The sequence below is a fragment of the Hipposideros armiger genome, unplaced genomic scaffold (assembly GCF_001890085.2).
Source record: "Hipposideros armiger isolate ML-2016 unplaced genomic scaffold, ASM189008v1 scaffold_8, whole genome shotgun sequence".
Classification (NCBI taxonomy): Eukaryota; Metazoa; Chordata; class Mammalia; order Chiroptera; family Hipposideridae; genus Hipposideros; species Hipposideros armiger.
The window spans coordinates 1,978,763-2,002,612 of NW_017731358.1; the positions used below are offsets into that span (position 1 = coordinate 1,978,763).

Here is a 23,850-nt window from a genome sequence, read left to right on the forward strand (position 1 = left end):
TTGTTTACAGTAAAAAACACCAGCTGAACACTCAGTTTATGCCGTTCAGGTGGGGGTTAAATCAATGGAAAGGCACTGTATGGCGACTGCAAGAATGAAATCAATGAGACCTGCGCATCATCATGGTTGGTATTGCAAGGAATGTAAAAAAAGCGCTTTCAATAAATAAACCTAGATGTAGGAATTGTGTCAATCAATACCTTCTGGACACGTAGTTCTTTTTTGCTTTTTTCATTGGCAAAATGAGGAACCAAATCTGGGAAAACTACAGAGTCGCTTGGAGGGTGAGCCAGAGGGTCCTTGCCCTGGCCCACCCCCTGAAAACAAAACCCGACAAAACTCATTGTGCATTAATTAGTGCAGAAACAAAGACAGATTCAGCAAGTGCAAAGGTGACTACGATTTTCCCTTGTCCTAGGGAAGCCAGCTCCCCGGTCGCCAGGCCGGTGGGTGGTGCAGGCTGCTGGCTGCCCTGCCAGCCTGAGGCGCCACAGGCCACCGGGTCAGACGCGCTCCTCTAGCTGGAATCTCGGTTCTTCTGGTTCCGCATCAGGGGGCTGTGGTGACGCAGGCCCTCTGTGCTGTGCCGCCAGTGCCAGCAGCTCCGGCAGAAGTACTTGAAGCACACCTGATCTCGACAGAAGAAAGGACCAGGCTGAGAACTGCAGATATGACACAGAGACTCTTCTAGGTAGGGGTCAATCTGAACCTTCTTGGTAAACTTGATGGTTTTTATCTCCACAAAAGCAGCACTGACTGCTTTCAGGTAACTACGGTGGTTACTGAAAGTCACAAGACCAGACCCAATGGGATACTTGTGCTTATCTGTGTCAATGCCAGCGTACACCACTCCACCAAATAGGTTGTTCAAAATGGCTGCCAGGGCCTTGGCGTTGAACATCCCGTGCAGAGCACCCACAAACACCGTCCTGCTGGGGTCCAGTCTCTGAGACGGGCTCCGGATAAAGTTGCTGTCGGCCAAGACCCAGGGGATCACTTGTACCTCCTTGCAACGCATCCTTCGGCTGGACATCTTGAAATAATATTCACTCAGGCCGTCTGGGCTCAGTGGGTCATGTGAGCAAGCTTGGAGCAGGGCCCGGACAGACTTCTCTAGTTCAAAGACCAGATACACATACCCTTTGGGAGGACACTGAGGGTGCTTGCCATCCTTACCAGGCCACTCTACACTCAAAGAGCCAAAGACACGGAAGGTGTTAACCAATCCAGCTTCCGTGATGTCCCAAGGAACACCTCCTAGGAACACCTTACAGGAGTAGATGGGGTTCTTGTAGTTCCGGGGAGGAAGCTTGCCACTCCAGGTACAGGTGGCTTCATTCACAGCTGCAGCCTGGCCTCTCTCTCTATGCTGAAGGGGTCTTTGGGAGCTTCCAGGAGGTCCCAGGATGGCCACACAGAAGCTCCTGGCCATCTCTTTGATGCACTGGTTGGGGAGGGAGTGACTGCAGCGAGAGCGGCTTGCTCTTGGTCCATCCGGGAACCAACTCCCATCTTTAAAGAATCTCTGGGACCACCCCCCGTCAGAGACAGGAAGGGCAGAGGGGGCAAAATGCGAAGGCTTGAAATAAAATCTGAGAGATGATCGGATCCCGAGTTGAAGTCACTGGTGTCTGAGTCAGAGGGACTGCTCGAACGGGAGTCCAGGATGGGCCGCGTGTCCGGGCGGGATCCTCTAACTGAGGGTGCTGGGAACTTGTCCAAGTCAGGTCCCAGGGTGTCCAGAGGCAGGAAGCTCAAAGGGGGCCTTCCCCAGGACACTGCCCAGTGGACTGGAGCATGCTCAGTACCGAGTGTGTGCTGCTCTGGGCTGAGGAATCTGAGTCCTGGGTGCTCCAGGGTCGGTCCCAGAGGCTGAGGGACTGCAGGCCAAGGCACAAGTCATTTGCATCTGGGAGGCCACGGGGAGAATCTTGCGCAGAGGCGGGGAAAAGCATCTTGCTTGAAACTGTTTCTTCAGAGTCCGGGAAGTCTGGCAAATGATCATGAATTCCTCGATTTACGGGTGTAGTGCAGACTCTGCTGAAATCCAGAGAATTATCCAACATGGCATTTATCCTTCGAAAGATATTGGCATTGCTACACATGGAGAGCGCAGGGGCTTCCTGGTTGTCCCAGCAATCTTTTATCCTTCCCGCTTCTTCCTCCTTGGTCTGAATGGCGAGGACCCCGGGACAGAAGGCAGGCACAGGCCTTCCTCACGCTCTCACCAGCGTGACCACGGCCAGGTGAGCAGCCCGTCTGTCCCCCGCTACTGCTCCGCCAAACCTGTTGCCACAGCTGAGTCCACAGCTGAGCTAGGGTCCCTGGCTGGGTCCGGGGCTGAGGAGAGCAAGACGAACGTGCCGCCATATGCACGGCTCTCCTCAGGCCGTGGGCCAGGCCTGCGCCGCCTCCTCCGCCTGCACGTCCCCCAGCGCCCACGTCTCCAGCTGTGTTATTTCTTAATTGCATGTGAATCTATATTTCAAAATAAAAAATTTAATTAAAAAGCTATCAGGAAGCAGCATAAAACCTAAGGGTTAAGACATGGAATTTGCAGAAGGCTTTGTTGACAAAGCTGTATCACTTGGAAGTTCCTCCTACACAGTGGCAAAAAATGGTCACTGCAACTGCTGGTTCACTTTCTCCCAGCCTAGCAACCCTAGAGGAAGGAGAACCTCTTGCTCAGTAGAACTGGCAGGTTGTCCCCAGGGGTTGGGGTGGGGAGACAGTCAGTGCTGCCCACTGGTGGCTGAGGGTACTCGAGTTGCTTCTGCCCCAGGAACAAGGTCTAGGTGTGACCACAGCCTGTGCTCATGGCTTCCTTTTCTCTTGCAGGCGTACATTGCTGTTTTACTCTGCCTCCTTCGTCCCTATGGGCCATCGCACTTATGCCGATGCGGTGAACCCGGTGAGTGGCAGCCTAGCTACCCGGGAACCAGGCAGCCAGGTGGTTAGAGCCCTTCCCTCTGGGCCCCCAAGCCCTGAGCCACCCTCAGAGTAGGGCTTTAGAGCTTCCAGGACACTCGGAGCATTTTCCCACTTGCTTAACACCCCCGACTCCAAATCTCCCATCAGATGAGTAACGGATTAAGAGTTTAGACTCTGGGATCTCTCAGGCCTGGTTTCAGTTCCAATCCTAGCAACTAAGCATGTTGGGCATTTAAAAAATATCTGCGAGTCCAGCCCGAGCTGAGCAGCCGCTGAGCTGCCAACAGGTAGCAGGATGGCTCAGCTAAAAAAAAAAAAAAAAAAAAAAAATCTGTTTCCTCACTCATAGCATGGTATAATAGTCATAATTATTATATGGAGTTTTTGTGAGTGTTAAGTAAGAATAAGGCATGCACAGCGCTTTGTACGTGGTAAATAATGATGAAGATGACAGTGGTGATGATGATGGTGATAATGGTGATTGCAGATGAGGAAACTGAGGTGCAGAAAGGGGAAATAACTTCCCAAGCAACATTATCAGTTGGTGGCAGAGTCTGGGTTAGAGCTCAGTCTCCTGTTCTGAGTCCAAGCTTGTTCCGCTATACTACAATGCTTCTCCAGGTCCAGAGCCAAGTGGGGAGTGCCAGGGCTGGCCCCCTCAGGAAGCACTAGTTGTTACTGCCCAGAGGAGGCCTGGTCACTGCCCTCAGGACCCTGGTTCCTAACATGGGTCTAACCTTCTAAAACAGGTTGGCAGCAAAGCTGTCCTGGTCACAGGCTGTGACTCTGGATTTGGGTTCTCCTTGGCCAAGCATTTGCATTCAAAAGGCTTCCTTGTGTTTGCTGGCTGCTTGATGAAGGTAAGAGATGTGTCCTCTTTGTCACCGTTGTCCTTCACACAGTCATTGTTTGGCAGGGTATTTTTTTTTATTGCAGTAAAATACACGTAACATAAAATTTACCATCTTAACCATTTTTAAGTGTATGGTTCACTGGTATTAAATATATTCACATTATCTAAGTACCACTTATAAGTAGAACCATACAGTATTTGTCTTTGTGATTGGCTTGTTTCACTTGACATAGTGTCGTCAATGTTTGTCCATGTGGTAGCATATTACAGAATTTCTCTTTTAAGGATGAATAACATTGCATTTTATGTATATATTACATTTTACTTATCCATTTATCTGGTGATGGGCACTTGGGTTGCTTCCATGTTTTAGCTACAGTGAATAATCCTGCTATGAACAAGGGCATACAAATATCTCCTTGAGACCCTGCTTTCAATTCTTTTGGGTATATATCCAGAAGTAGACTTGCTGGATCACATGGTAATTCTTTTTTTAATTTTTTGCCTAATCATCAAACTGTTTTCCATAACAGCTGCACCATTTTACATTCCCACCAACAGTGCACAAGGGTTCCAATTTTTCAGCACCTTTACCAATACTTGTTGTTTTCTCTTTTTGATAGTAGCCATCCTAATCAATAAGAGGTGGTATCTCATTGTAGTTTTAATTTGCATTTCCCTAATGATTAGTGATGTTGAGCATCTTTTCGTGTGCTCATTGGTCATTCATATATCTTCTCTGAAGAAACGTTTATTCAAGTATTCAACTCCCTTACCCGTTTTTGAATTGGGTTGTTTTTTGTTGTTGTTGAGTTTTAGGAGTTCTCTATATATTTTGGATATTAATCTGTTATCAGATGTATGATTTGAAAATATTTTCTCCCATTCTGGGGGTTGTATTTTTACTCTGTGGGTAGTGTCTTTTGATGCACAAAATTTAACAATTTGCCTATTTTTCTTTTGTTATCTGTGGTTTTGGTGTCACATCCAAGAAATCATGGCCAAATCCAATATCGTGAAGCTTTTATTACATGTTTTCTTTTAAGAGTTTTATTGTTTTAGGTCCTTGATCCTTTTGAGTTAATTTCTGTATATGGTGTTAGGTAAGTATCAAATTTCATTCTTTTGTATGTGGATATCCAATTTTCCCAACACCATTGTCTGAAAAGACTGTCCTTTCCCCCACTGAATGGTCCTGGCACCTTTGTCAAAAATCATGACTATATATGTGAGGGTTTTTTTCTGGGTTCCTTTGGGACACATCCAGTGGAATTTAGGGTGCATGAAGGAAGCACTGGGACATGAAGTTGCAGAAGTAATTAGGGGACAGTTTTCCCAATTTAGAGAATTATGCAACTATTACCACAGTTCACTTTTAGAACATTTCCATTTCTCACAAATTTTTCTCTTGACCATTTGCACACCTGCCACACCTACCTCTAGTCCTAGATAACCACTTGTTTCTGTTTCTTTAGATTTGTCTTTTCTGGACTATTCATATGAATGGAATCATACAATACACAGGCTTTTGTGCCAGGCTTCTTTCACTTGGCATAATGTTTTTGAGATTCATCCCTGTTGTAGAATGTAACAATAGTTCATTCCTTTTTATTGCCGGATAGTATTCTGTTGTATGGATATATACTACATTTAAAAATGTCATTCACTTTTTAATGGATATTTGGATAAACATGTTGGGATTTGGGGCCATTATGAAGAATGCTGCTATGAACATTCACATACATTTCTTCATGTAGACATGTTTTTACCTGGTTCCTTTTCATGGCATTTAGAAACCAACAGCTGGGCATTAAGCATGCTTATTGCTAAGGGAGCATTGCTGCTCTTTGTCCCTCTCAGTGGACATGCATGTATGTGTGTGATTATTTAGACACAAACACATATATACATATGTACACCCTGTATCTATGTATCTCCTATCTACATTTCCTATAAATATCATACACACACACTTAATTCATGAGGTTATACTAACCTACTATTCCAGTTCAACACACCAGCATTCTTTCTTGCTTCCCTCATTCTGTATTGGTTTCTTTCTTCTCCTGCACTTAGAACCCTGATTCCCAACAATATTAATATATTTACTCATTTGGTTAATCCTATAGTATACACGCAATAGCTTCAGAATTGCTACATTCATACCATTATGTACTAAGTAGTTGTCTCAGCTTGGATCCGCAAGAAGCAGATGCCAAAATAGGGTTAGCTGTGCAAGAGATTGATTTGGAAAGTGTTTATAATAGCTACAGGGGAATGGGGCAGGTAAAGACAAAGAAATCTTTTAGATTGCAATGCAGTCTTTGAAAAGAAGTTGGAAGGAAGGAGGATTAGATAGGCAGAGCTTTTGACTGAGCGTCTGAGAGTCTTTGCTGGGATGATGGGGAGTCTCCAAGTCAAGGTTAGAGGAGACCTTCCTTGGGCAGGAATGGCCCATTGTACATGCTGTGCTCGGCCATCAGCTAAGAGCAGCCCAGGCAAGTATGGCTGTGGCCATGACATTCATCTGCAGTGGATCTGAAAGTGTGGCTGCTGGAGACCTTCTGTCAACTGCTCCCATAGCAGGTTGTCCTGAAAGGAGGGGTACTGTGGTCACCACAGTAGAGCTTTAAGATTTTTAAAGTGTTTTTTATCTATTGACCGACGGTATACAAAGTGGTGTATTTAAAAGTTAACTTGGATTATTTTTTGTCTCTATCATTATATTAGTTATTTGAAATGCAATTTGATTCATTTGTTTGTATTTTGTTCCCTTTAATCTTATTCTTACTGATTTAATTTGATTTGAGAATATGTGAAACATTAACAAGGCTCTAAAGTCAAAATTATTTTAAAAGGTACACTCAAAGTTGTGTTACTCTCCCACTTTTTCTACTCCATTCTTTTTTTTTTTTTTCTAAAGATTTTATTGGGGAGTTGGGGGAGTGGAACAGCGCTAGGGAATCTGGGGAAGGGGAACAGACAAGTTGCTGTCCTTTTGTTCTTCAGTCTAGTTGTGGAGGACATTGCTTCACTGGCCCATGTTGTTATTATCATTGTGCTCTTCCCTGGCCCATTTGGTATTATCATTGTGCTCTTCCCTGGTGAGGCAGATCAGTCGCCGGCCTCTGGACAGCCGCTCACAGCGGCTCTTGGCAGCTCACGCTGGCTGCCAGCCACACATGGTAGCTTATGGCAGCCCACTGCAGCAGGGCCTGCAGCCTACGCCGTTGCTGGTGACTCATGGCAGCCCAGCTCCAGGTTGAGCTGTTGTTCACCATCTTAGCTGTGGAGGGCAGTGTCACTGGCCCCATGTGGGATCTGAACCCGGGCCCTGCTGCTCAGAGCTGGCGTCCCAAGCCAGCTCTTAACCAACATGCCACTTGGCCGGCCCGTCTACTCCATTCTTTAATTTACCCCTCCTATATAAATGTTTGTATACTGCATATACCCTTTAATAATTAAAAAAAAACCTTAACAATAGATCTTGGAAAACACTCCATATGAGTTCATAGAGATCTGCACTATTTTTTAACAGCATCATAATACTCCACTGTGTGGGTGGACCATAGTTTACTCAATCAGTCTCTTATATATCAGCACTTTAGATTGTTTTTCAATATTTTGCGATTACAAATAATGCCACAATGAATAACCTTGTGATATGTATTTTTGTATTGTTGAGGATTTTATCTAGACTTGAGATTCCTCTTAGGTTAAAGGATTAAAAATTATATATCCTAGGGTTGGCTGAGTGGCTCAGTTGGTTAAGAGCTTGCTCAAGAGTGCGAGCTCTGAGCAACAGGGTTGCCAGTTTGATTCCCGGCCCGAGCTGAGCTGCTGCTGAGCTGCCAACAGGTGGCAGGATGACTCAGCTTAAAAAAGAACAACAACAACAAAAGAATATATATATATATATATATATATATATATATTCCCACATTTCCTATCACAGGGTCTGTGTAATTTGACATTCCCACAAGTAATGTATGGACATACCTGTTTTCACACAATTTCATCAACAGAGTTGTGCATCAAGCTTTTGATTTTTGTCAATCTGATAGATGAAAAATGTATCTCAGTGTAGTTTTAATTTGTATTTCTCTAATTGTGAGTGCACACCCCTGTTCTTTAAAGGCATGACCCAGAAGTTGCACATATGCCACCTATGCTCTTATTCTATTGGCCAGAACTTAGTCACATGGCATGGCCTTACCTGGCTGCTAGGGAAGTTGGAAAATGTAGTTGGTATTCTGAGACAATATGTACCCTGTGTAAAGTCAGGGGTTTTACTACTGTGGAGGAAGGAAAGAATGGGTATTTGGGACAACTTGCTGTCTCTGCTCAGATGTTTCCACACTCTTACATCATTAACTCTTCACTCTCTATTGGATCTTTTTTTTTTTTTTTTATTGGGGAATTGGAGGATGGGAACAGTGCTGGGGAATTGGGGGAAGGGGAACAGACAAGTTGCTGAGCCATCCTGCCTCCTGTTGGCAGCTCAGCAGCAGCTCAACAGCAGCTCAGCTAGGGCCGGGAATTGAACCACTGTTGCTCAGAGCTCACACTCTTGAGTGAGCTCTTAACCAACTGAGCCACTCGGTCAGCCCCTGTACTGGATCATTTTGGCACCAGTATAACCCCACATGCTATGTGTACTATTACTTCATTTCTTTGCTTATCTTTGTAGAAAAGCACCCCTAGAAGGTTATTTGTACTACCCATTTTCTTTCCAACCCACCTGGATCGGGTTTTTGCCCCTACCACTCTGTTTAGTTGTTCATCTATTCAACAAATATTTATTGAGCACCTGCTATGAAGTGATGAAATTCTATAAAGATAGAGCTTATAACAACTGAGTGAAAAGTTATTGCCCTTGTGGAGCTTACATGGGAGTGGGGTGGGAGATAAGCAAGGTAAGATAATTAAATAAATTGCTTCTCAGTGGGATAGTGAAAGCTATGGAAAAAAATAAAGCAGGAAGAGAAGATGGAGGGTGCATGTGGTAGAGGGGGTGTTCAGTTTTAAAGAGAGAAGGAATACCTCACTGAAAAGGTAACATTGGAAGGAGGTGAAGGAGCAAGTTTTGCAGATATCTGGGGAAGAGGTGACAGCCAAGCCAAAGCCCGGTGTGTTAGAGAAATAGCAGGAGGCCTCTGTGGCTGCAGCCCAGTGGGTGAGAGGGGAGAAGTGTGGGTGAGAATGCGGGGGTTGGGGAGGGATGAGATTTTGTATCAGAGAAGGAACCTATTGCGAGCCTTTGTCAGCATCTGGAAGGATGAACAGGAGTGTTCTGTGATGGGTGGAGGTGGCATATCCAGTAGTCTGATGTAGCTGCCAGAAGCCCAGTGCCCTCGTGGAAGAAGACGAGCTGGGTAAGGAAGGCAGGACTGGACCAGGAGGGGCCCTGAATGCGTCTGACATGGCTTTTATCAAGGGTGCCAACAGCCCCTATTTTACCAGATCCATGGGCCACTGCTCAGACCATGTTATATTCAACCCGTCGGCAGACCTAGCCAAACAAACCACTCTTGCTGGTTGTTTCTTAACTTCGTGAACACCCTTGAAATCTCTTGATTTCTCTCCATCTCCTCTGTTGGCTCCTCCTGCTGTTCCTCCTGTAACTACTATGATGCGCTCACCTTGCCTGTCTCGTCAGTTTCTAATACATGTGACAAGATGCTCACGTGTAACACGTGTTGAGTGTCCTCACATCCTGCCTTGAGGTGCTAGACCACCTAACAACAAATGCTGAGAGACTGTAGAACCTTTCTGTGAGGATTAGCCCATCACCTGCCTCACTATTGTAATAAATTGAGATGGAGGAGGCTTAGCGGCCAGAAAGAGTTGTTAGTGTGCCGTGATATTTCCCCTCTGGTCTCAGGTAAAATGAAGTGGGTTTCAAGAGAACTCCTTGGAGAGCTTGCCATTTGCACCCTGGAGTCTGAGGCCACAGAATAAAGTATTAATGTTTACCAAAAGAAGTCTAAAGGCCCAAGAATGAGGCCAGCGTAGCTTGTCTGGAAGCAGAGCATAGAGCGCTGCATAGGGGAAGAGCTGTCCATCTACCCAGGCAGGACACCTTTGCCTGAACCTGATGTGGATAATGGGGAGAGCTCCTGTAGTCTCCTTAAGGGCACCTGCCCAGTGAAACTCCTTGGAGGGTCCATGTGACCTGGCCAGAAGCCTGGGCTGAGGGAGAAGATGCCCAGCAGGAGGAGGGAATGGCATGGGAGGTTTCCAGTGAAGGGAGCTTTGCGGAAGCCACAAAAGTGTCCCAGGGAGGGAAAGCCACAGCCGTTATGCATCTGCCATCCCAGGGCACCCACAGCAGACAACAGTGGCACCATCCTCAGAAGACTACAGTCTTGCCTCCTCACTTCCAGCCCCTGGATCCAACTCTGGGAGGGTCAGAGATTAAGGAATAGGAGAGGAGGAAGAACTAAAAACTAGTGAGAAAGACAACATTTACCCCTGATACCTGGTATCCCAAACCGGCTTCCCACACTCCATCAGCCCTGGGTCAGGGCAGGCTCTACACTGGATACAAGTTTCAGAGTTTGGGTATTCAAACCAGGCTGGGCACGAGTTATTTCATTGATTGACTGAACCGGATCCTTTATGCCAAAACAAAGAAGCTCTCTATTATCTGAGAATGAGTAGAAAAGCTATAAGACTTGCCTGAAATTTCATCCAGGAGTGGAAAAAATAGCTTACAGATGAAGCTTAAAGGGATAGTGAAAGAAGTGGGTTTATCAATACACCAGTTACACAGGCACTAAAGTAGTAGGACCGAAAGCTTGTCCCTGAGCAGCAAGACAGATGTGGACAAAGACAGAAACCCTGGAGCCAAGGAGGTGGTGTGGCCCAGGCCATGAGGCCTTGGCTTGAGGACAAGTGGATCTGAAAGGGGATGGACCGCCATAGTCTGCAGCCCATGGGCTGAGGAGGGCTGGAAAGGTTTCCTTTGAACAGCTGGGGGCAAACTGACAGTCTCTTTCCCTGATGAGTTGGCTGTCAGGAGCAGTGGGTGGAGGCTGCTCAGAGGTGAGTGAGGACTCCTGGACATGTCTGTCAGGCAAAGGTAGGGGAGTGGGGTTTCTGTCCTGGGAGCCTGAATGTTGAGCCTGAAGCTGTGGCCAGTTTCCTCTGAGAGAAGGGTCTTAGCTGCCAGCTGCCAAACTAAGTTCATATGGACACCCTGACCTGGGTGAGCAGCTTTCCCCGGGGACTGCAGGGCCATTGGCTCAATGCTGGCTAGAGGCATGAGGTCCAGGAGTTGCTGAAAGATGGCAGGAGGGTTAACAAAGTCCGGGAAGAGGAAGGGAAACTCAGGTACCTCTCCTGCATCTCAACTGGAATCTATCCTGTTGGAATTAGATGTCAACATCCCCTCGGAGACTTAGATTACTTGGGCTCAGCTTCGAGGGGCATTTGAGAAGCCGCAATATGGATTGCATTAAAACAAGACAGGCATTTTCCTGGTGCTTGTGTGCTGTCTGTGGAAAAGAGAGGTGTCTGTGGCACCAGCCTGTCCTGCCCTTGAACTTGAAGGTGCCGTCTCTGAGAGTTCTTTTCTTGGGGAACCCTCTGTGGGAATGGCAGAAGAAGCCCCATGCTTGTCTGCTCCCCTGTAGATGGAACAACTGCTGTGTCACTTGGGAAGTTTGGCACATCCAGGGGATTTCAGAGCCAACCCATGAACCAATCGAGCCTCACACCTGGCTGCTCCGTACAGAGGTGACTCTGGTTATAGATGCCATTCTTGGTGCCAGGCTGGGCAGAGACTCATTGGGCCATGCATGTTGCTTCTTCAGCAGGGTCATGGAGGTGGGGCTCCTTGGAGAGGATGACAGTTTAGGGGTGGAAGAGATATTAGAGGACCTGTCTGGTGCCTGGGTTTTCTCTGCACCATTTTCCCCATCCGGTCCCAACCTTCACCTCCACCCTCATTTTCTGAACACCTCTCAGGCAGTCCACGCCATCTCTGAACTGTGAAAGTCACTCCTCATTGAGCTGAAACTGGCTTCTTGGCCCTAGTTCTGTTTTCTGGGCTGCATAAGACAAGTCGGCTCCTTCACCATCACATTCTCCCCAAATCTTCTCTCCAGTGTGATTATCTCCAGCACCTTTGGCCCCATTTGACATGGTCCCTTCACCATTCTCTCCTGTGTCCCTCTGACATTACATGATGCTGGTCCTCCAGTCCTAGGGTTCGGGTCCTTCTGGTTCAAACCACTTAGGCAAGACTCAGCCTAACCCGTAGAGAACTTTCCACCGCTGACATATGCCCGCCATCCTGTGCTTCCTTCTGCAGCCCTTGCTTCAATACCAGTTGTAGGTGCTCTGGGCAAGCCCTGGGCTAGGAGTAGGCATTTCTCTATCACTTCATCCTCTGGCAGCTTCTCCTGTCCTCTTGTAAGATGCATCATGTTCCACGCACCACTGAGAAAGTCACTGCCAATTAAATTATGACTGACAGTGTTTAATTTTCACATTGATTGCAGCTCATCCCTATTGTGAAAAAAATGTGTCATAGAATAGATGAAATATGATAATACAACCTGCCTCATGATGTGAGGACTAATGAGATAATGCGTGTCAAGTACTTAGCAGTCTGAGGCACCATGAACAATACATGACATCCACATTATTCAAACCCTCCAGCAGCTCACTACTGCTCCCACACAGACCCCTGCCCACCACCCCAGCCTCATGTCCCACAACTTCCCCAGGCCTCTGCTCTGCCTGCAGTGGCTTATGGCCACACCCTCTTACCTCTCCCTGAAGTGCCCCATCCCCAGAGGCCCTTTGGGTGCTGGTCCTCAGCTGTCACTGCTTTTGGAAAGTCTTCCTGGCCCACCCCACCTTCTGTGCACCCTCCCCTCCCCCCCACCTCCCACAAAGCTTGCTACAGCAAATACTCCCCAGAGTGTTTGCTTACTCAGCTGCGTCCTTCCTTAAAATGTGGATCTTTGAGAACAGATCCATTATTCATTTTTGTGTCTTCAAATCAGTGCTGAAACATGATAGAGGCCCCCAAAATGTTGCTGACTGAGTGATACTTTTCTCATGTGTAATAGCACTTGAATTCATTTATCATTGAACATGTTTTTTAAAAATGATTTCCTCTTTCCATTAACCTGAGCAGGTCAGGACAGGTGGGAATGTCCTTATGTCCAACAGTAGCTGGAAAAACTGCATACCTGTTAAGAGACGCGCCTGAGTACAGAGAGCCTGGTTAGTGACCACACTAGAAGTAGAGCCTGACCCTGGCCTCTTACACATTTGGGGGTGACAGGCCCTTGGCTTAGAACAGAGGTGACAAACTGCAGCCTGCTGGTCACATGTGACCTATGCATGTGCTTTGGCCCACACTTTTTTTTTTTTAATTTAACTAAATTGCCAGCACTTAAAAAATTAGGAGATTTCACACAGAAATCTCAATTACAAGCTTAAAAGTTTAAGCACCTGGCAACCCTGGGCTTACATACACATGTGGGCCACAGCTGGCAGGGGCTGAGAGGCCAGGCATGTGCTTCACTCCTGAGTGTCCTCCCCTCTCACCATGTGATACCCACATGCCTGGCCCTGCTAGGTATTGAGTTTGCAACCTCTGCTTAGAGAAAGGATCCTGCCAGTGAGGCCTTGGGGGCTCATGGTTCTGTCTATGGTACTTAATTTGGTGCTTGCTCCGTCATAAGTGCTCAGGGGTTGAGTAGAACCTCCTGTTGGTGGAACAGGTCTAGGGGGGGCCTCCAGAGACCACCATCTGTGACTGTTAGTAGCCCCAGGCTTAGGCAGGGGCTTGGGGCCAGCTCCCTGCCTTGGCCCCGGTCTTCATCCTGGAGGCAGGATGGGAAGGAGGCAGGCGAAGAAGCTCTTCTCTCCTCCCCAGGACAAAGGGAATGACGGGGTCAAAGAACTGGACAGCTTGAAGAGTAATCGACTGAGAACCATCCAGCTCAATGTCTGCAAAGGTGAGGAGGTGGAGAAAGCGGTGGAGGTCGTCCGCTCGAGCCTGGAGGACCCCGACAAAGGTAGGGAGCACCTTGGGGCAACTGGGTAGTGTGTGAGTCGTTCCAAGGGTATCCTTCGTAAATGCCACCTTCCATTATTGTTCAAACTCTTCCTCCAGCATAGTAGGAGGAAGTGGGTTAAATTAAACACACCCATGTAATAAGGCAATGTGAAATAAAGCCAGGGGTAATTTTGGAATCTACAGGAATGATGAATGGATGTGCTCTGATTCAGGTCAGTTCAGCCAATGCCTATTGAATGTCCACTCTGGGCCAGGTGCTGGGCCAAGTGTTGGGGATACAAAGATGGCCAAGATACAGTCCCTGTCCCCAAGGACCTCACAGTTTATTGGGGGGTTGGCCCCGTGATTTCCGCATCCCCTCTCAGGGAGCGGCACAGGTCAGAGGGCCATAGCCTAGTCTTGGGGTGAAGTAGGGAATGTGTCAGTTAGGGCAGATTGTGACAGAATGCGGGGAAGGGCACTCCAGGAGGAGAGGAGAGTGTGCATAATGGTGGGAAGCACACAAGGTGTGCCGGGATGACAAGTCAGGGGTCAAGTCTGGTGGAGGTGGTAGCAGCAAATGAGGTTGGGAGCGAGCTTGTTCAGGGCCTGGGGTGCCAGGCAAGTGAGGTGACCACTCTTTTAAGGGCAATGGGAGCCACTGAAGGGCATTTCCTGAGTGAAATGACCTGGTCAGACTTGTAAAGTCTTGCTCTGGGGGCCATGGTGGCAGTGTGGAGTGGATTTAAAGGGGGGGGGCACAAGTATGGGAGCCCTGAACTAGGCCAGGGAGAGGAGGATCAGATTCAAGGAGTATTGAGACCATGTACCTGGTTGGATTTGGTGACTGATGCATATGGAAATGAGGCAAGAGGTCTCTATCCTGGACACCTGGTGCCCCTCTCTGGAGGAGCAGGCTGAGGGATGGGGAGATGCTGAAGTGCCCATGGGTGCCCTGGGGGAGTTCTGGACTGGAGATCAGGTGTCCAGGGTTGGCCGTGAGAGTAGGCTTTGGGGAGATGGCAAGAAGGGACTCCTGGGAAACATGAGCAATTAGAGGCCAGAGAATGGGGACAGACAACTGTCAGAGAAGTTAGGCACGCTGTCCCAGAAGCTAAAGGGACAGAAAGTTTGGGGGACAGTAGCCAACAGGGTCACATGCTACAGAAAGTCCCCAGGACATAAGCACTCAAGTGTCCTCACAGTTCAGCCCCCAGAGGACCTTGGTAGGAGGGGGCCCATTGTACAAGAGAGGGGAGGGGATGCCATTCAAGCAGCAACAGTGGTGATGGTGCTGCCTGGCCCAGGGAAGCCAGTCCAGTCTACTCGCTAATCTCTGACATATACCTTTGAGCTTCCCGCCAGCCCAGGCAGAAAGGGTGTACCTCCTTCGGCTCTGCTTTCGCATAGAATGGGGTGGAGTCAGCTCTCCTGAGCAGCAACTGAAGTGGCTGGTAGGGAGGAGGGAAGTGGGGAGGATGGCCGGGGCCTGTGCTGGGCACTCTCCTGAGCATTTGTCAGGTAGAGATGCTGTCATCCCCAGCAGCCATCTCAGAAGCTCCTGTGCTATGCAGCTATCAGAGAAGCTGTTGCTCTGACTGCCAGCCTGTCACCGATGAGTCACCTTGTCAGCCCACTGCCACCTCCTCCCCCACAGCAGGCCATGCCCAGGTCCCTCTGCTCTCTGAGGAGAGGCCTGTGAATTCCTGAACATTTGTTTAGTAATTAACAGGCAGACCAGGGCTCTCGTTCCATTAAGAAAAGTCAGGATGGGTCCCACTGGGATGATTACCAGCTCAGGAGGTATACAGCCTGCTTCACCCCCTTCCTGCTAAATCTCCCTCCTCCCCCGGGGCCTGCCCTGGCAGCTGGGATGTTGCCTTCATAAACTACTAGGCAGGAAAACAGCTGCAGTCAGCACCATAAAGCCACTTCATTATAGCCTGTGGGTTTGTGGTGATTTAAAATGCCTGTGGAAAGGAATCATCGTTGTAGCTGTGAGCACAGAATGGGGCTGCAACAAGGCTGGGGCTGCTCAGGACCTTGGTTCTTGTACCCTGACACCAGGGCAGAACCATTCCGTTCCCTGGACTGGTCTGACTGGTTAGCCTAACTGGCAAGGCAGAGTGAACCCTGAACCACTAGGGAAAGGTGCTCAACGCCCCCGCCCTTGGATGGTGCTCAAACCCCAGCCCAGCACCACCCCTGATGCATTAACCTGATTTCCCTGCTGCTTTTTTCTCATGATGTACTCTGGTGAGGGTTGATAAACCATTCACCATGACCTTACTTAACCAATACTTCATTGTTTGGAAAACTATCTGAAGATTTTTTTAGGTCTGAAAAAGAAAATAAATCTGTTAGATATGTGGTTGTGCAGGTCTCCCCCACTCCTCCCCTCTCCCTTCCCCCCCTGCGGTCCTGCCCCCCTCCATGGGCTGTTTTTTTCCTGGTAAAACTGCTCGAATTCTCCCCTTCTCTGGCAATGCTGGCGTCCTCCCAGAGCTTTCAGACCATTTCTAAGTGGATGGCCGCTTCTCACTCACTTCCCAGGCAGGACGCTCCCAGGAGACACGTGGAGGGTACGTTTTGATTGCAAGCTTGGTGTCCTTTACCTTGGCTCTATGGAGCAGTTGCTGCCAAAGCCAGGGGAGCCAGCCGCAGGGGGTGAGATGAAGAAGATTGTCTGAGCCCTTTTGCTCCCCAGTAAGACTCTGAGGGACTGAACATCTGGAGCCTGTGACCAGCACTCCCCACTTCTACCCCAGGGAAAGGCCGAGTGAGTGGGCCGACTGATAGACTGTGGGCATGGTCTGATTTGGAAACCACTTACCTCACAGTCAGTAAACATTAACTGAGTACTTGCTGTATAGCTGGTAGTGTACTGAGCACCAGAAGATGGAGTTTGCAGTTGGACACGGCCAAGTGGAAGTCGGTGGCTTCATGGCAGGACCTGTGAGGAACCATTATAGCACTGGGGACCTTACGCCGTGAGCAGGGAAGACCCTACTACCTACCTGGGACACCCTCAGTCTGGGAGTGAGAAGACTGGATTCACTCTGAGCTTCATTCAACTCTTACTAGAAATGTGACCTTCGCATTGTACCTTCATCTATGTGGGCCTCAGCGTGCCCATCTGCGAAGTGGGAAAAGTGCTTTTACAACCAGCAAGTGCTCACTCTGAAGGAGCGTGGGTAGTATTTCAACAACATGCTGCTCTCAGGATGAGGGGTGGGGAGTTGAGCAGAGGCCAGAAATAGCAGCGGCAGGAGGGGCTGCCATGTTAGAGCAGTGGCAGGCTGTCCAGGCTTCGAGAAGGCAGAGTACCTGAATGGGAGTCAGTGAGAAGCCTGGAAAAGGTGGCTTCACATACCCCTCAAAGGAAGGGAACTATTGGGCAGAAAGTGACTGACTGAGGAGACTCTGACTAAGGAAGTTGGATCAGGATGGAGGTGGAGGAGACAGCCTGAGACCAGGAGAGCTTCCCCAGTAATACAGGAGGGAAGGACCCAAACTAATTCTGTGGAAACAGGAAACACCGATTCTAGTAATATCGCAAAGAAAGCCAACAACAGCACAGGGTTGGCATGAGGGCTTTTTCCTCATACAGACATGGGTCCAAATTCTGTCCAGTCTGCTTGTTAGCTGAGTGACATTGAGCAAGGCACTTAACCTCTCTGAGCCTCATCCAGATATGGGACAATTTAATATCTACTTTATAGGTTGGTTGTGAGGATCAGGTGAATTAATAGATGCAAAATGTTTAGTTCAGGGCCTGGCAGTTGTCCTTTTGATCTTTATCAGTAATATTAACAGAACTCATCAGAAGGGAGAGAAGTGAAGGAACTGGGGAATCAAAAATGAAAGTGAAACTATTAACAAGGAGGAGGGGCAGGGTTGGGCCCCGGGGAACTTGAAGGTGTGGTTAGGGTGACTTGGGGACCTGTGGGACATTCAAGTAAAAGTGACCATCAGGAGGAGACAGGTTAGGAGAGAGCCATGACTGCAAGGGGTACATGGAAACCCTCGACACAGAGGTGGTGATGGGGTTGCTTGCAGGAACATAGCTGTCACCCAGACCAGTAGTGATGTCGTGAGTTTACTCAGGATGTTGGTTGAGGACTCCAGAGAGCTCCTGGGTCTACAAATTGATACTACTTACCAAATCCGCCAAGCTATCATCTAGGGGCACATAGGCCAAGTTCAATTAAACTTCTGTGGATGTCAGTGTCAGATGTGATTAATTTGTAGATGGAAAAAAACATTGTTGTTTTTTTTAAAAAAAAAACACATTATGTATTTTAAGTTGTGTGCTACTGTCCCATATGAATCAAACACAAAACACGTGGAAAATTCCATGAACATAAGGAAAATGAAGCTGCCTAAGCACTGAGTGTAATTTGAAAGAAAGTGGACATTGGAGGACACGTGTATCTAGTGGGGCAGGTAGAAAAAAGGTGGCAGGGAGGGTGGAGGAGATGCTTGGGTATTAATAATGCCAAGAGAGGAGTGAGTGTCACGAGCCATGAGCAGTGCTCATTCTGTGGGCAAGTTGAGGAGAGTGAAGATGGCGCCCTTAGCATGTGGCACTCTGGATACCCTGGAGCCTTGCTAGGGCTGGGACCCAGAGTGACAGGGAAATGGGAGACTGGAAAGCCTAGCTTGTGTTCTCAGGAGCCTGGCTGCAGAGGGAAGGGGAGCAGACGGTAGCATGGGTGGGTAGCATGGTTAAGAGAAGATACTTTAGGATATGGAAGTATGGTATTTGTATTCACCTGACAAACCTTTTTTAAGCACCTCATGTGTATAACATTGAAGGGAAGGAGACGGGGCAACAGGAGAGCTGCAGTTGCATAAAGGAAAGAGGATTGATGGCTTACCATCTGGAAGGTGGAGGGTGAAGTGTCAGCCTTGATGAGTGGTCAGAGGCCTTCTGGGAAGAGGAGAGGGGGGATGCCTGTGGGAAGTCTGCAGCAGTGGGGAATGGGAGGAGGTGGCAGCTGTGGGGGGTTGTAGTGGCTGCATCAATGCAAGGTCACCCGTGAGACCTGAGAGCTGAGGCTTCAGCTCTGCTGTGGTGAGGATGGGAGTGACAGCTTCGCGAGCACTTTGTTAACCAGCAATTTCCTTTCCCTAATAAATGTCCTTAATTTTCTGTAATTGAAGGAGAAGGCACCAGAGGTCAGTTGACAAAAGTTTAATTTGGGTAACACGCAAGGAAAGCAGCTAGAGACCAATTACTGTGTCATTTATACAAACTCCATGATTAACTCAGAAAGCAAGCAGGGCCAGAGTTACCACAGCCAGGGGACACCCCCTAGGAGGGCAGCCCTGCTCTGAGGCTGTGATTTGGGAAGGAACATGGGGCTTTCAAAAACACTGGAGACTAAACCCTGAGGGTTTCCACAATGAAGAGGCAGGGCCCCACTCTGTTCTGAGCCTCCAGCCTATCCTGTCCTTGCACCCCCAAAAACAGAACTCAAAAAGGGCCCTGCAAAACATAGCTGCCTCTTCATTGTCACTTCCCCCAGTTTAGCCCTGCCCCTGACTTACTGGGCACATGAAGCCACTCCTTTCCCCTCAGGACCTTGGTTCCCTAGTTGTGAGATTAGTTATCAGACTAAGTGAACTCCAAGGAGCCTTCCGGCACCACCATTCTGTGTCTATAAAAGCCAGCTGTCCCTTTGCTGATGTTGCTAGAAACAGTCAACCCGAGTATACTCAGAGAGTGTACATTTGTTCCCACCCTGTACTCAGCCCCGTGGGACCACACAAGGCTGAGGGGTGTTCTCTACCTGCAAAGACCAGGTGTATACACATGGGATATTGATGAACAGGGTCACGGGGGCTTATCGTATGATAACCAGCAACAATGCGTGGTTCAGAGAAGAGAGTGATCAAAGCATGGAGTCTTGTTAGGTGGTCTCAGGGTGGAGCAGGATGGGGGGAGGGGGCCCAACCCAAGACCAGGCTTGGTTGAACCTCTAACTTGCTGTGTGACTTTGGACACTGGGTCCCCTCCCTCGTCCTCCAGAGAGTGCTTGGCCTGAAAGACTCCTGAGGTTCTCTTGGCTTCTGGTAAGAAGGAGAATACAAGTAAAGGCTCAGAAGCAGGGATGAATACACAGGTGCTGGGGTGCAGAGGGTGGTGATGAGACTGGCTGGAATAGAGTGGAAGTGAGTGAGGTGAGGTAGGACTCCAGGCTGGGGGCACTGAATGGGCTGGGTCATGATGGGCCCAGACACCCGATTAAGGCAGAATAAAGCTAAGGATTGGACAATCTAGACATAAGGGAAGGTCACAGCCAGCACTTTAGGCCTCTCTATCGCCTGTTATTCTTGGTAACTCCTTGGGTAAGAAGCTGGCAAGTCAGGGGGGAAAGCGATGACAGTGGGGAGGGGAATGGGCTGCAGGCTGATGAGTGATAGAGCCACGTGGTGACTTCTGTTCTGTCCTATCCTGTCCAGGCATGTGGGGCCTGGTTAACAACGCAGGCATCTCGACATTTGGGGAGGTGGAGTTCACCAGCATGGAGACCTACAAGGAGGTGGCGGAAGTGAACCTCTGGGGCACAGTGCGGATGACAAAATCCTTTCTCCCCCTCATCCGAAGGGCCAAAGGTGAGTTGGAAAGGGGCCTTACTCCTGCTCCCTTGACCTTCTCCACCTTTTCATTTTTGCTCAGAATGGAAATGGGTCTCAGCAGAGCCTACATCCATGTCCACGGCCCAGGAAGGCTGAGCACTGGCTCCCTGGGGCCACGTGGGGCCTGTGGGTGCTGGTGAGTGGAGGTGCAGTGGCCCAGTGGGCAGAAACGGAGGTGTGGTTTTCAGAAAGTAAAGCAGGTGAGAGGTCAGCCATCTATGCAGCAAAGGCTAACCGATTATAGTGGTAATCCCACTTTGGGAACCTAATCTAGAGAAATAACCACCCTTGTGCACAGAGCTGTGTGTACACATCATGGTATCAGTAGGGGTGTAGTTAAGTACATTTTGGTATATCCATTCTTTGGGTTATTATGCATAGTTAAAAAATGAGACAATTGTGGCAGTAAGTTAAAAAAATAAGAATAATCAAGATTAGAAAACAGACAAAAGACCCAAACCATGTTAGGTAGCCAAATATAAGGAAACCACCTAAGTAGTCACCAACTCACATTTTTCTCCCCAGAATAGCAAACAATTATGGAAAAAAGGGGGAAGATCCATATAATCTATACCAAGGTCCCAGAAATGACAGGATGAGCCCAGAGAGCACTGTAGGATTTTAGAAAAAAAAACCAACCCTTCAGCAACTTAAGAGGTTTCTGAAAGGTGCCCACAGTGCCCAGGATCTGGCTGTGCCTTCACTTCCTGGGTGCACAGCCAGGGCGAACAGGTCTCTGGTCTGCCTGGCTGTCTGGATGGGCTCCACCTCCACCCACCACGCCCAGGGCTGGGAGAAGCTGTGGTCAGCTCTTAGCACCCCCAGGCTGAGCCTGTGGGAGAGCCTCTGCAGTCACCACTCTCTCCCAGTGCCCCAGACCCTGCCCACATGTCCTAGCCCTGAAGTCAAGTTCAGAACTCTGCCCTTCCCCTGCCTCTGCCGCTGCCCGCTTGCAGACAGGGCACTGCCAAATGATTCCAGTTTGGGGTGAAAATGCAATGGGAGAATGTGGGAGGCGAGGCGCAGCTTAGTTGTGTGCTGTGCATTACACTGTGTCCTCCTGGTGTGCAGGCCCGCTTCTCACTCATTCCTCCTCCCCTGTCCTGCCTGGCACAACTGCTTACCCTGGAAATACTGGGGACGCTGGTGCTGACGGGTGGGCTTGAGCCGGTCTTGACTACAAATGAGAAGGCTTGCTGACCCTGGGTGGTTCAGAAGGCCGGGTCCCAGTTCGCCAGGAAGCAAAAGGAGCCAGGGGCCAGGAGGCCAGGCTCTAGCCAGGGTTCCAGAAGCATGCGAGGCCCCGGGCCCCGTGCTCCGCCAGGCAGTGCCCCCTGAGCAGGGCCTTGCTCTCTTCCTCCGTAGGCCGCGTTGTCAACATCAGCAGCATGCTGGGCCGCATGGCCAACCCAGCCCGCTCCCCCTACTGCATCACCAAGTTTGGGGTGGAGGCTTTCTCTGACTGCCTGCGCTACGAGATGCACTCTCTGGGCGTGAAGGTCAGTGTGGTGGAACCTGGCAACTTCATCGCTGCCACCAGCCTCTACACCCCCGAGCGCATCCAGGCCATCGCCGACAAGATGTGGGACGAGCTACCTGAGGTGGTGCGCAAGGACTATGGCAGGAAGTACTTTGATGAGAAGATCGCCACCATGGAGACCTACTGCAACAGTGGCTCCACAGACACATCCCCTGTCATCAATGCTGTCACCCACGCCCTGACCGCCACCACCCCCTACACCCGCTACCACCCCATGGATTACTATTGGTGGCTGCGAATGCAGGTCATGACTCATATGCCCGGAGCAATCTCCGACATGATCTACATACACTAAAGAGTCTCTAGCTGGCATCTGTGGGGAGCCCTGGTGGGCGGGAAGAGGGGAGAGGGAGGAAGGATGTCACCTCTTGATAAGCCACTTGTGGATTCATCCCAGGGGAGACCCACTACCAGTTTTAGCGTTAAGTGGAGGAAGCAACCCAGCCCAACTTGTGTGCACAGTGAGTGGCCTGGGCCTCCTCATTCGGGGTACAGAGTGATGAGCAGAGCCCCTAAACCTCAGGGCAAACATGGTGCCGCTGTCTTTCTGGAGTTAATTTCATACAAAGATTTTGAGGAAACCTCTCTATATTAAAAACAGATTTATTATAAAGTAGAATCCAAATCCTTTACATTTTAAGGCAAAACAACAATTCAAAAAATTTATCTCCTTTGATCCTTGATCCAGTTTCATGAGTAAAGATATATTTTTTTCTTTTGTACACGAAGAATTTGCAGCCCAAAGAGGATACATGAATAATTCTTTTATTGCTTATAAATGGTCCAAGTCATATGTTCCTGCCACTGCTGTAGAAACGCTTCATGTTTTGTGTTCCAGGGCTGCTTTGTGTTCTGGAGACCCCTCTGAGAGCTCTGTGACATTGCCTGAGCCTCCTGTACCACGCACCTCCATGCACCTCTTTGAATATCTGTGGTGCTGGTTGGTGTGTGTGGCCTCAGCCAGCAATTCAGAACTGACGTGTGGAAGGGATGGGGCATTCTGGATATTTCCATTTGAGATTTCTTCAGCCTCTCTTAAGACTTAGGGCAGATTTGTAGAGGTGCTCTTTGGCTAAGAAGGTGATTTGTTTCTGGTTTGTGTCTGCTTGGTTTTGCCTTAGGTGGGACCCTTTTAATGGGGCATCCTTGGCAAGAGCTGTGATGCAAAGGTGCGTGTGCGCACACACACCACCACCACCACCACCACCACCACCCCTTCTGTTCTGTAGGGCTCATGATAGCCTTCATTGATGGCTTGCCTTCCTGCTGTGGCCTTATGTTTAGTTAAGAAGTCAAGTCACTGATAGGCAGAGTCTGTGTCATCACTTCTTGGGTTTGGGTTTGAAGGCTGTCATCCTTGAAATTGCCCAGGACCAAAATCAGGCACCACCCTCCTCCAGGTGGCTGCAGGCTTAGGACAGGGTCCTGAGTGCCAGCCCCACAAATCAAACTAGCACTTCCGTCTCTCCCTGGAAGCGCCAGGTCTGCCGCTAGAGGGCGCCCTGCCGCCGCAGCCGGAGTGGACTGGGAGCTTCCACACAAGCCTGAGGTCTGTCAAAGGGTTGGTGATCCCCACCTTGGAAACCTTCCTGGCACTAAAACACAAGGCCCTTTAGAAACAGCGTTTCTGCTGCTCTAGTAGCTGCCTGGCTTCAACGTGGAGCTTGGTGCCAGAAGGCAGAGGAAACTGGGCCGCTGGAACTGGCCAAGGGACTCAGGCAGTGCTAAGGAAAAGTGTGTGTGTGTGTGTCGGGGGTGGGGGGGTGGGGGGGGTGTCTAACAAGGAGCAAATTTACCCTATCTTTTGGACCTTTGTTCCCTCTGTCTTCAGTAAGGGGTACCCTGTACCAGCTCCCTTCT

The 23,850-nt window shown here is 49.1% G+C and overlaps 1 protein-coding gene and 1 pseudogene across 4 annotated transcripts in view; one reads left to right on the forward strand and one right to left on the reverse strand.

Moving 5' to 3' along the window:
• The window catches only part of BDH1 (3-hydroxybutyrate dehydrogenase 1), a 43,384-nt gene extending 20,785 nt beyond the window's left edge, over positions 1–22,599 (forward strand). For all 4 annotated transcript variants that reach the window (XM_019651422.1, XM_019651431.1, XM_019651442.1 and 1 more), the window contains exons 3-7: positions 2,839–2,911; positions 3,681–3,791; positions 13,683–13,824; positions 20,274–20,426; positions 21,816–22,599. In XM_019651422.1, coding sequence (XP_019506967.1) covers positions 2,839–2,911; positions 3,681–3,791; positions 13,683–13,824; positions 20,274–20,426; positions 21,816–22,285 — 949 coding nt within the window. In that variant the 3' untranslated portion in view covers positions 22,286–22,599. The remainder of the gene's footprint in view (positions 1–2,838; positions 2,912–3,680; positions 3,792–13,682; positions 13,825–20,273; positions 20,427–21,815) is intronic.
• Positions 299–2,120, reverse strand: LOC109387488 (cytoplasmic polyadenylation element-binding protein 1 pseudogene; annotated as a pseudogene).
• Positions 22,600–23,850: the final 1,251 nt, after the last annotated feature.